Genomic DNA, 13,104 nt, shown 5'->3' on the forward strand with positions numbered 1-13,104 from the left:
ACATAAATCCACACAGTTCTAAACACAACTCATTGGTCACTTTTGGAGGATAAACTTGTTATTTTAAAAACTGGTAAATACAGAGAACAAATCAAACATTTAACTTTTCAGGATGAGGCCTATCAGGGTAATCAAATACTTGCTGAGAAAGTTTCTTTCTGTAGATATCTTCTAGCTAATAAACGCAGAAGGAATGACTGAATTAAAATATTACCATTTTGCAAAGTCTTAATGAGCTAATGGAGCCAAGTAATGATCACCAGTGGCCACTAACATCACAAAAAGCAATACTCTAGGAAGTATTCTTGCCCAAAACAACAACAACAACAAAATGTAACCTAAATCAAGTCAGGCCTTGGGTCTAACTGCCAGTTAATAGAGGAACATTTAAAATGACTCCACTGGAAATACAGTCAGCAAAATCCAGAATGTGGAAAGCTCCATTAGGGCAGACTGCCGAGTCAGTTGCTTCAACAAATAAATTTCAAGAAAAAAACCCTGGGAAAATAAACTTACTGAATAAAAAAAAATAACTGACATCCTCTTCTAGCCATGTTGGCATAACTGTTACTAGAATTCCTTCCTGCCTTAAATGACTAGACAACTAGACAAAATGTGAAGGAGCTATTTTTTGGCATTGGCTGCTGAACAGTGTAGGACAGTGAACCTTGAGGGTAAATAAGTACACAAGGTGAGCCCAGATTGGCTCCAGTGTTCTGCCTGGGGAAACCGTCCCAAATGTGGCCTTGGGAGATGGAGCCCAAGCCAAGCACAGCCCCTCACTGTTTACTTAGGGAGGCAGAGAGCAGAGGGCTGGCTGCTGAAGCAGCTGGACTTTGTGCAGTACTGAGGGTTCTGGGAAACAGAGAGGCACAAGGCCTACCAGACAGCGGCTGGTGCAAGGCTGAGAGCTGAATAGAGATTCCAGAGGTTGCAGGGCTGGGAGAAGTTGAAGTCTTAGCCCAACCCGAGTAGACGGACCTCACTGAGCCCCACAGGCATTCAGTGGAATAAGAACTGAATAAGTGGGCCCTCAGTGGAATAAGAACCACGCACATGCAGAGCAAAGGTGGGCAAATTAAGACCTGTGAGCCAAACCCGGCTCACTGTCTTTCTTATAAATAAAATTTTGTTGGAATATAGCTATGCTCATTTGTTTATATACTGTCTATGCTGCCTTTGTACTATATTAGCAGACTTGAGTAGCTGCAGTAGAGACGATAGGGCCACAGAAGTTTAAGATATTTACTATCTGGCCCTTTATAGAAACAGTTTGCTGAACTCTGCACTAGAGTAAGAGCCACACTCTAGTACTAAGAGCAAAACAAACAGATCCACCCTACGAAGGAAGAAAACCACGCCTGGCGGAACAGCATAATCTCCACAAGGTATTATCCACTTGGGACGAATATACAATTACATGTATGAAGAACAGAAAAATGTGAGCCACAGTCAAGAAAAAAAAGTCAATAAAACAGAAAAAGACCTTGAGATCACCCAGACGACAGATGAACAGATAAGGACTTTAAAACAGCTGTTATAAATATGTACGTACAAGTACTTAAAGGAAAAGATGGACATGAGTAAACAGCTGGGAAACCTCAACACAGAAATGGAAACTATAAGAAAAGAACCAAATGTAAATTCTAGAACCGATAAGTGCAATATATGAAGAAAATTTTAAAGGCTCCTGGCTTTTGGAGATACATAATGAAAAATGTACAGATGAAATTATATATCTGAGATGTGCTTCAAAATAATCTAGCTTGGGGAGGGGAAGTGGCTGGGGGTAAAGATGAAACAAGAGCTGCCATAAATTGATGACTGTTGTAACTAGGTGATGGGTATGTACTGCTCTCTCCACTTTTCTGTATGTTTGAAATTCTGCACATTCAAAAGCTAAAAAAGAAAATCCAATCTCTACAAGAAAAAACTGTTTTAACTGAAAAACAAGATAATGTTCAAATGAAGCTTTGCATATATCTTATTCTCCTCCCATCTTGCCAAATTCCCAAAGATACATAGCATCTACTCTGCATTTTCAAAGGTTCCCAATGCTTGGGGAAAGGGAACATTTCATAAAAACTGTGAATATTTATGTAGGTGAATGCCATTCTCTCTATCTTTCTCTCTCTTTCTTTCTCTCTCTCTCTGTATGTTCTACACTTTGACACACATGGATATATCAATATTTGATTTCACAAAATAAGATTATATTAAATTGCTCTATAACTTGCATTTTCCAAATAATACATGTTGTGAATATCATTCCATGTCAACAAATAGAGGTCAACACCTTTTTTTTTTTTTTTTTTGGTTAATGACTGCACAGCATTTATCATTGAGGGTCTACGTGCCCTGTACTGTGTAGTAAAGTTCATAATTTCAATGGGAGACAGGAACTATGCGTTACAGAAAGCTATTTCAGGCAGAGGGAAAACATAAGAGCACACATGGCTTGAGGGACAAGTCTGACTTTAGGGAATTCAGGGTTATGATTTGATTGTTAAGTATGCTTTAATTTATGTAGTAACAAGCCATATCATAACAGAGTTTATTTGTATTTGTATTAAGGTACTTGTTAAAAAAATCATATAGCAAAAATCCATCTCCATTCTCAGCTATCAACATGAATAGAGTTTAAGTTACAGGAAGCTCCTTATTAATAGTATTGATATTTTCCAAATCATCCATGGCCTGCATCCCAAAACATGATTTCTAAGTTGGTTTGATGAAACTGAGGATACATTTTCCTACTGAAGCTATACAAAACAGTAAGGATCTCAGGTCAGTTGACAAAAGTTTAAAGTACCTAATTTATTATGTAATATAGCCCCTCCCCTACCTGGAGGTTAAATTTTTGAAAAACCACTATCATAAGAAAATTCTTAGTGGAAGAATCTATGGCCTTAGAGTCACAAATGAACAAAAGCACTTGTAAAAATTCGTACATTTGTTAAAAAAAGACAAGAATAATAAAATACTAGTAGCATTATATGCATCTTAAATTACAGTAATGAGTATATATAAGTAATTTCCAGTTACCATTCCTTGATCATGGAAATCTTAAAGGTGTTCCTTTCCTATATTATAAATTACATAGACATTTTGCTTTGTTGCAGAGAATATGCACAGTAAAAGAAATTTTTCCCTTGGGTCTGGTCCCATTCAAACATTTGATACCTTTTATATTTGCTTGGTTGGTTTTTTCTCTTATACAGTTTTAAAAAAAAGTTTTGGAAAATAAAAATGCTATCTTCTCAATGTATAAAATTCAAACACATCAATTATAAAGAAAGTAAAAATCAGTACAATCTCACCATCTGGAAATAAGAGCTATGAACACTTGGGTGAGCATCATGCTAGATATTTCTTTGGGCATATATACATATAAGGAAACAAAGATACAAACTTTATGTAAGTGGGATTTACTGTTCTATACCAGCCTTTTCTCCTCTATGCATGGCCATGACTTTTTAAGTCTACAGTACATCTACATCATCTTTTTAATGGCTGCACAGCACACCATTGCATGGATAAACTATAATTTATTTAGTCATTCTCTTACCAATGGACATTTCAGATTATGGTGAATATTTCCCAATTACCATTATTATAAAGTTACACTCTTATTTATCCATCTTTGTACACTCATCCTATTGTTCTCTCAGGATAAATTCCTAAAAGCAGAATTGTTAGCTAAAAAGTATGTATACCTTACACCTTGACACACATTGCCACACAGCCCTCTGGAAAAGCCACACTATTTCATACACCCACCAGCTGTGCCTTTCTTAGACTTTCTGCTGGACTTGCCCACAATCTGCCCCCTCTCCTCTCACTGGCATCAGTTCCCTCCACATGGACTGTGGAAGGACAGCAGGATAGCGATTGGGTCTAAGGGTTTACTTCCATCAGCTTCCTTCTTCTCTCCCATGACTACGCTGCTTAAGCCTTAAGCACTTCTCTTTTAGATTTCTTCCCTTCCCCCTCCCAACCTCTTTTTTCTAATTATCTCCAGTAAGGCTGACTCACAACTCATATTACCTGGAATTCTCACAGTTGCCCAAAAAGGTATACAGAAGTAACACTGCCTTAAATTAATCTTGGAGGGAGATGGACTATAAAAGGGGGTGGGGGCAGGGAACAAAGTCACTAACTAGGCCGGTCATATGATAAAAACTGACATTTTGAGATAAATTATTCTTTAGGCCTACCATATAACTTTTGTGAACAAATGTTCCTACAGGAGGTTGCAGTCTGAAAGGTCTTTCATTTGGTTATGAAACTGAGTACTTACTATGTGTACACATTGTATGCCAGGTTTTGGGAAGACAGATGAAGAAGATAAGATTCTTGTCTCTAAGAAGCTCCCATTCTAGCAAGGGAGATGGAGGTGTAAACAAATACTTTTCAGGTAAGTGTGCATACTCTGATACAGGGTAATAAGCGTTGTGATAAAGGCATGCCCTGAGTGCTATGTAAGCAGACTGGGTTCGTTTAGCCTGGGCAGAGGCAAATACAGCTTCAAAGGAGAGATGGCATTTAAGTGTGGCCTTGAAGAATGAATGGTTTGCTGGGTGAAAAAAGACATTGCAGGCAAAGCAATTAAGGAGGTACACAATGGCAAACCTTAGCAGAGATATGAGGTTAGGAAACTGGCAGGACCTAAGGCTGAAAAGGTAAACTGAGGCCAGACTGAGATGGTGCTATCCTTCGATGCGGAGGGACAGACTATCCCAGCAATGAAGAGTCCCCAGAGGTTTTTTTAGTAGGGAAGCGTCATAATCAGATCTGAATTTTAGAAAGACAGCTGGTTGTGGGGAAGAAGGTGAACTAAGGTGGAGACCAGTTACAAGGGATGGTAAAGAATTATACCCAGACCATGCAGAAAACTGGAGGCATCCAAGAAATGGGATTTACTGACTCACTGGACACAGACACTGAAGGCAGTGGTGGGGACCAAAAGCCCTTAAATACTTACATTTAGGTACTGCCTGGATGGCGATGCCATTAATGGAGACAGAGTATATATGCGGAGAAGCAGATGTGCAGGAAAATATTCATTTCCATACTGGACTTGTTGAGCTTAAAGGGTCTGTGAGACATCTAGGAAAAGATACCTAACAGAGAGCTGGTATTCAGACCTGGTGTTCAGTTCCAGGGGATACTCTGTTGATTTTTAAAAACTGTATAGATTTGACAGTCATTGAGGTAGGTAAATTTGATTGCTGACAACAAAGAGAGGAAACAGGGATGAGGGCTTAGAACAGAATCCTGGGGAACACTAATATTTAAAAACCTAGAAGTAGAAGAGCCTAGTGGAAGTCTGGGAAAATCAGAGAAACAGGAGGCAAGCCAGGAGAGACTGGCTCATAAAAGGAACAAGAGTTTAAAAGAGAAAATATGCCCCCTTCTTTGCCTTCACCATTCCTTGCCATCCTCACTGGGCAAAGGATCTTATGTGCCAGCTTTGAGAGCTGGAACAAAGATTCTAATAAAGTGGGAACTGGGAGTGAGAGATTAAGCAAGGAGAGAGCTCCTGGGGCCCCAGGGTAGGGATTTTGCACCGTTATCAAGGATTTAGTGTCAGTGCTAATACCAGGAGTACCTTCATCCCTAAAAGGCTCTTGTTACCTTCTCTCTACCTTCCAAGAGACTAATCCATCCTTTCCCCTTTCCAATGTCACTACTTATAGTTTCCACCCATCCCTTAGCCCATGATAGAAGAGAACAAATTTGGCCAAGCTGCAGGGCTTGCGGGATCTTAAGCGGGATCTTAATTCCCTGACCAGGGACTGAACCCATGCCCTCGGCAGTGAAAGCACCCAGTCCTAACCACTGGACCGCCAGGGAATTCCTCAGAAGAGAACAAGTCTTAACAGCCTCTCAATTCAGTAAGCTCTTCAGCCAGGAACTGTGCTTATTAAGATAGACATATAGATAAGACACGGTTCCTGCTCAACAAGAATTAACAATCTAGTTAGGAGTGGGGATGGAGAGAGGAAGTAGGTAACTACTATATAGAGGGTGTACTGTGATTAAAGCTACAATGAGCTGGAGAGTCATGAGAGAAACCTTATGCCCTTCTTAAGAGGTTAAGAAATCTCTTCTGGGACTTCCCTGGTGGCACAGTGGTTAAGAATCTGCCTGCCAATACAGGGGACAAGGGTTCGATCCCTAGTCCGGAAAGATCCCACATGCCGCGGAGCAACTAAGCCCGTGTGCCACAACTACAGACCCTGTGCTCTAGAGCCTGCAAGCCACAACTACTGAGCCTGCGTGCCACAACTACTGAAGCCCACGCACCTAGAGCCCATGCTCCACAACAAGAGAAGCCACTGCAATGAGGAGCCTGCGCACCACAACGAAGAGTAGCTCCCGCTCACCACAACTAGAGAAAGCTCACACACAGCAACGAAGACCCAATGCAGCCAAAAAAAAAAAAAAAAATCTCTTCTTCCCATTTTCCAAGAGGGAAATGTGCACATAGATGCTGACGATAAATCCTGGCACATAAAGACTTATAGTGGATTAATTTACATCAATCTAAAAGGATGAAAAGGAGGAAGAGAGAAAAGAGAGTACCCTTCATAAATTTACCCTTCATTTTCAACCCTGGGGGGTGGAGAGCAGGTGGTACAGGACAACCTGTGTGCAATGCATAATAAAAGTAATTATGAATAACCCATAAAGGGGCCTTTCCCTATCACTAAATCTCTTCCTGATGACATATTTTCCCTCCCTCTTCTAATCAGAAGATCCCCCTCTTCTAGTTAGAAGATAACCCTCTTGTGGGGTATAGTGGGATGGGTTACTATAGCTATTTCTGTAATAGCTTTTTCCAAGACTGTCTGAACCACCATTTGTCAAAATCATAAGTCACAAAAAAGATGAATATGGAGCTTCCCTGGTGGCGCAGTGGTTGAGAGTCCGCCTGCCGATGCACGGGACACGGGTTCGTGCCCCGCTCCGGGAAGATCCCACATGCCGCGGAGCGGCTGGGCCCGTGAGCCATGGCCGCTGAGCCTGCGCGTCCGGAGCTTGTGCTCCGCAAAGGGAGGCCATAACAGTGACAGGCCCGCGTACCGCAAAAAAAAAAAAAAAAAAAAAAAGATGAATATGTTATTTCTATACTCTGCAAAGAGATTATATACATATGCATACGTATGTGTGTGTATATAACACGTGTGTGTGTGTGTGTGTGTTTTGGCTCCTCCTCTACCTTGACTATCTGCCCAGATCCTCTTCACCATTACCTGCAGTGCACAAAAAAGAAGTCTAAACCCCATTATTTCTTGTCAAAAGAGGAAACAGAAAAAAAGTAACTTGATTAGTAAACAGAGTTTGGATTGGAACCCAGATCTTAAGAGATGTAAATTGGTGCTCTTTTCACAAGGCTGTACTCTCACACTGGCCTCCACTCTCCCTTCCAACCAGTCCAAAATACTGCCTATATCACCTTCCCTTTACACATCTCTCACCTCATATCTTCCTGTGGCTCCTTAGTCATCTCCACTAACACTATATTACACTGAAAGACTGAGGTCTATCTGCCTACCAACCTCCTTCCTCTCTAAAAACATCTTCCTTTTTACTTCTCACACATGCTCATCATACTTGTCCTGTCTCATCTGAACTTTGCACACTGATTTCTGTGAAGAGACCATGCCATGCAGGGCAGAGGAACGAGCACTTAAAAAAAGAAAAGAAAAGAAAAGAAATCAGTGCCATGTTCAAATGCCCATTTTGCCTCTTACAATCTGTGCAATCTTAGTCTTATTACTTAACCACTTTGTCTCACTTTTCTCATCAGCAGAGAATAATGCCTAACTCACTGGGTTTTAAAAGGTAGCTAGCATATGTTAGGTGCTTAACACAGTATCATGTACTTCAAAAGCACTTAATAAACGTTAGCTATTTACTGTGAAAATAATATTTGCCTCATAGGACTGTTGTTCCTACATGCCTGAAACCTAAATAGTCCTTGAAAATATTTTAATTTCCTTCTTCCCCCATCCTTGAAACAACTTCCTAGTTCTTTCCAACAAAGATTCAGAAACCGGTTCAAATCCAACAAAGATTCACCTGCAAAAGTATTTGCACATTTACTAAAATCTCACCACTCACACAAGAGTAACACCTACTGAAAGCTAGCCAGACAAAATTTCTCCTCTTCTTAACTTTAAGTCAATGGAAGAGAATAATCACATTTTGCAAGTTCCCCAAAAGACGTGTTGTATCATGCCAACGGATACAAGTTGCTTTCTCTGCGGCAACTGGGGGTCCAGGCGCATTTCAGTTACTGTAGGTTCATCGCTCCGCCCCAGGAATAAAAGAGTTTGCTACAGCAATCACACAACTGACGTGGGAGAAGAAAACCTTAGACAATGTCCCATAAATCTCAAGGAGGGACTGCAAATAGATGCCACGCAGTGACGTGATCTAGGCAAGTGACAAATGAACACTTGTGGGTATGTTCCTGTGGCAATGTGTCATCGTGTGTCTGCGTGTGTCCGCAGAACTGAAAGCACATTCATGTGCGCCGAGATGTCTGATCGCGGACGTGTATTCCTTTCAACCCGACTGCGTAGCCAGTGAGCGACAGTGAGAAGCCCCGCGGAGCTGTCCTCCAGGTGCTTACCTCTCCGGACGAACAGGTGGACGCCGCTGGGCGCCGCCATGTTGGCGTCGGTCACGTGGCCGCGAGCTCTCGTCCCCTCCTCGCCCCGCCCCGCCCGTAGGAGCAGTCCAGTCGCAGCCGTGCCGAAGACCGGAGGCGCCGAGGCCGCCAGAGGGAGAGTGCGCGTGCGCGGCGGGAGCTGACTGCGGGAGCCCAGGCGGCGGAGCGGCTCGGGCACCGGGGCCAGTAGGGGAACCCGCGGCCGGCCGAGCGCGGTCCGGCCGCGAGAGACGGGCTCCAGCCGCGGTTCGCGCGCTCGCTCTGAGCCCCCGCGCCCAGGTGGGATGGAAGAAGCCTGTCAGGTAAGCGTGGTATCCAATATTTGTAGCATCAACATTTTGGTGCATGGAAACGTAAAGTTGGGAGGAAAAAATAAAGCACAATCTAGCGTTCAACATAGCACTTTGCATCGTCTGCTCTTTGTTGCAAATTATTTCCCTGGATTCAGTTGAAAGGTAAAATTTGGTTCAAAGTCACCAGCTGCCCCTTTGCTGTCCCATAATCTACATTACTCAGCAGAGACAACAGACAAGACAGGATCTGTGTGCAGCTGCAAAATCTATTCTGGGTACCAGAGTGGGTATATTCAGGGGACTTCTCCTTCCCCAAGGACACCTCGAGCTCAGCGGTATTAAGTGGAGTCTTAATCCTAAATTTGACTTTTAACAATGAGAGGATGACGTCTGCCAATTGCGCTGCCGAAAGATGAAGCCTACAGAAGGCCAGTTATGAATCAAGTGAGGGAGCTGATGTATCCCTAGTGATGACAGTGTCAATTTTTACCAAATTCGCTGTTCCTCTTATCTGCATTCTGGGGCATATTTCCATTCTGTCATGGACCAGGTATTAATCATCTTGGTAGCCTGGTACCCAGCAAAGAACCTGATATTCAAGGAATGTCTGGTGAAGGAATTGAACTCTGCATGGACCCAGTCAAACCAAGAATGTAACAGTCTCCAAATGCAGTAAAGATTGATAAGGATTCTTGGTGAACATGTGTGATGTCTCCTAATTAATATTTAAGAATTTAATTTAACTACACACTCCATGAAAAACCCAGACAATTCAGAAATGATTTTTTTTTTTTTTTTTTTTTTTTTGTGGTACGCGGGTCCCTCACTGCTGTGGCCTCTCCCGTTGCAGAGCACAGGCTCCGGATGCGCAGGCCCAGCGGCTATGGCTCACGGGCCCAGCCGCCCCGCGGCATGTGGAATCTTTCCGGAGCGGGGCACGAACCCGTGTCCCGTGCATCGGCAGGCGGACTCTCAACCACTGCGCCACCAGGGAAGCCCCCAGAAATGATTTTTTAAAGAAAGGGTAAATCCCCTTCCTCACCCTCTCTACACACCACAATCCCACTATTTAGTCAGCCACTGTGTGTGCCATTCCATGCCTTTTACAGGCAAATATGTGTAAAGATTTTAAATGGAATCACATACTTACTGTTGCAACTTGCTTTTCCACTCATGAACATCAAATCTTAGAACACTTAGAGCTCATTCTTTTTAATGACTACATAGTCCTGATGTTTTTACTTTTTTTTCACATCTTTATTGGAGTATAATTGCTTTACAATGTTGTGTTAGTTTCTGCTGTACAACAAAGTGCATCAGCTATATGTATACATATATCCCCTCTTGCGTCTCCCTCCCACCCTCTCTATCCCATCCCTCTAGGTGATCACAAAGCACGGAGCTGATCTCCCTGTGCTATGCAGCAGCTTCCCACTAGCCATCTATTTTACATTTGGTAGTGTATATATGTCAGTGCTAGTCTCTCACTTCATCCCAGCTTCCCCTTCCCCACTGTGTCCTCAAGTCTGTTCTCTACGTCTGCATCTTTATTCCTGCCCTGCCACTAGGTCCATCAGTACCACTTTTTTAGATTCCATATATATGCGTTAGCATACGGTATCTGTTTTTCTCTTTCTGACTTACTTCACTCTGTATGACAGACTATCCCTCCACTGGGTATGTACCCTGAGAAAACCATAATTCAAAGAGTCATGTACCACAATGTTCATTGCAGCTCTATTTACAATAGCCAGGACATGGAAGCAACCTAAGTGTCCATCAACAGATGAATGGATAAAGAAGATGGGGCACATATATACAATGGAATATTACTCGCCATAAAAAGAAACAAAATTGAGTTATTTGTAGTGAGGTGGATGGACCTAGAGTCTGTCGTACAAAGTGAAGTAAGTCAGAAAGAGAAAAATGAGAGTGAGTTTGGGTAGTTCATTAGAGGACACATCTATACTTCTTGGAGACCCAGTTTTGTATGCTTTTGGGTCACCTTGAAAGATAAAAAGAAAAAATGTTTTCCACTGAAGTAAATAAAATATACAAGGATGAGAAGGAAAAGTACTCTTTCAGGTGACTTCAAGCCCCACCTTTTTCAAACGCAGATCAATTCCAAGGAGAGAGTTTTTGAACGTGCTAATCTGTCCTCAGTGTAACTGAAGCCAACAATCTGAGTGCAGGAAAGGAACCTGAGAGTTAGCAGAACACCAAGTCTCAAGAAGTGTGCAAAAAAAAGAAACCTAGAAGTCCCTAGAGAAATGTCAGAAGGCATTAAGCCCAATTTCAAACACATCTGAAATAGAACACATGTTCATGTGATTCAGCTCAGCCAATCCTTGGAAAACCAATGCACAATTTATTTCCCTGAAACTAGAAGGAAAAGGAAAAGGAAACACTATGAGAACTCAGGTGGCACCACCATAGTGGAATCCAGTGAGGAAATTTCCAGTAAGTTCAGCAAGGATGTGGATATGCAGGATGAGCTAGAAATGAAGCAGACATGAACTTGCACAGGTGATAGCTTGTGCACCGATTCTTGATTTAGCTTCTTTCATCACATCCTTCTGACCTTAGAAAGATTAAGAACTGCCAGCATGTGTCCTCCAAAATTGTCAATTTATGAGATATATGCATACTGATCAACGGTATAAAAAAGGGCTGGACCCCTGACATCTAAGATCCGTGGCAGTTCTAACATCTGTGATCCTGGGTGTTAGGGCATTAGATTGCTTTCATTTAGTTGAGTAACTACTACTGACTCACTTCTCTACTCCATTTCTGCCCATCTTCCCATCTGTGAAATGAAGGTTAATTATGTTGTGGCACTTCATTGATTTGAACTCCCACCATTATTCAGATTTTGTACTTGTGTTTCTTGAAAAAAAATGTTGAATAATTTTTCAGAACCAGGGTTCAAGAAATAAAGTATAACTTCCTAATACCTTCAGTTTCTGTGTCCAGAAAATTCATTCTTAAATGTTAAAATATTTTTATTAATTGTGATTAATTATTGCTTTATAGGTCTTTTACCTTGGTTTTAAAAAAGAGTGTCTTATTAGCATCTTTTAAAGTCTAATCTTCTTTTATTAAAGAAATAAATCAGAAATAAATTCCGACATTCTCATTTTTAAAAAGTCATTTTTTTCTTTCCTCCTTCTTCTACTTAATGATAGTTTATTTTGGACTTATATAACTTTTTCAAAAGCTGTATATAAGTTTGTGATAAAATTGAAATTATATTGATTTCTATAATGTAGATACTGAATTTGTAATTCAGGTTAACAATTTAAAATGCTCTAGGGATTATGCTACATGAAGTAAATCTCTTTTTTTAAAAAATAAATTTATTTATTTATGTTTGGCTGTGTTGGGTCTTCGTTGCTGCTCACAGGCTTTCTCTAGTTGCAGAGAGCAGGGGCCACTCCTCGTTGCGGTGCTCGGGCCTCTCACTGTGGCGGCCTCTCCTGTTGCAGAGCATGGTCTCCAGGCACACAGGCTCTAGCAGTTGTGGCACGCGGGCTCAGCACTTGTGGCTCGAGGACACCAGAGCACAGGCTCAGCAGTTGCGGCGCATGGGCTTAGTTGCTCCGCGGCATGTGGGATCTTCCCGGACCAGGGCTCGAACCCATGTCCCCTGTGTTGGCAGGTGAATTCTTAACCACTGCGCCACCAGGAAAGTCCCAGTAAATCCTTTTAAAAATAAATTTTGCTTTGTAATACATCATCCTGTAACTTGTTACACAGTTTAGATTTTTAAGTACTTATGAAGATTACTTATAATGCAAGATACTTAAAAACATAGACTATAAAATAAAGACTAAGGTGCTTACATATCTATAGAAGAAGCTTGTTACATATGAACACATAAGACTAACTGAAATAAAGTGGTGTTTCCTACTAGGCACAAAGCAGGTTCTGTGGCCTGCTGGGGGAAACTGGTGCCCTGGGACCTGCACAGCTTCAGTAGGGCTGTCATTTAGCCTCAGGTGCCTTCATTCTCCCTTCCTGAGCTTGCTTCTCAGTTTTGTCATCTGAATCAGAAAAATTAGCCTTTTGGTTTAATATCAGGATCATTTCTTAGCAGTTTACTCTATGTCTTGAGAAGAATATTTCCCA

The 13,104-nt window shown here is 41.7% G+C and overlaps 1 protein-coding gene across 1 annotated transcript in view; it reads right to left on the reverse strand.

The window, feature by feature from the left end:
• Positions 1-8,684, reverse strand: part of METAP1D (methionyl aminopeptidase type 1D, mitochondrial) — a gene marked incomplete at its 5' end in the record, with an annotated part of 78,826 nt that extends 70,142 nt beyond the window's left edge. Inside the window, one exon of the mRNA XM_082658375.1 lies at positions 8,645-8,684. Within this exon, the coding sequence (XP_082514501.1) occupies positions 8,645-8,684 (40 nt within the window). The remainder of the gene's footprint in view (positions 1-8,644) is intronic.
• Between the last annotated feature and the right edge of the window lie 4,420 nt (positions 8,685-13,104).

This window comes from Grampus griseus (genome assembly GCF_964374135.1).
Source record: "Grampus griseus genome assembly, chromosome: 7".
Classification (NCBI taxonomy): domain Eukaryota; kingdom Metazoa; phylum Chordata; class Mammalia; order Artiodactyla; family Delphinidae; genus Grampus; species Grampus griseus.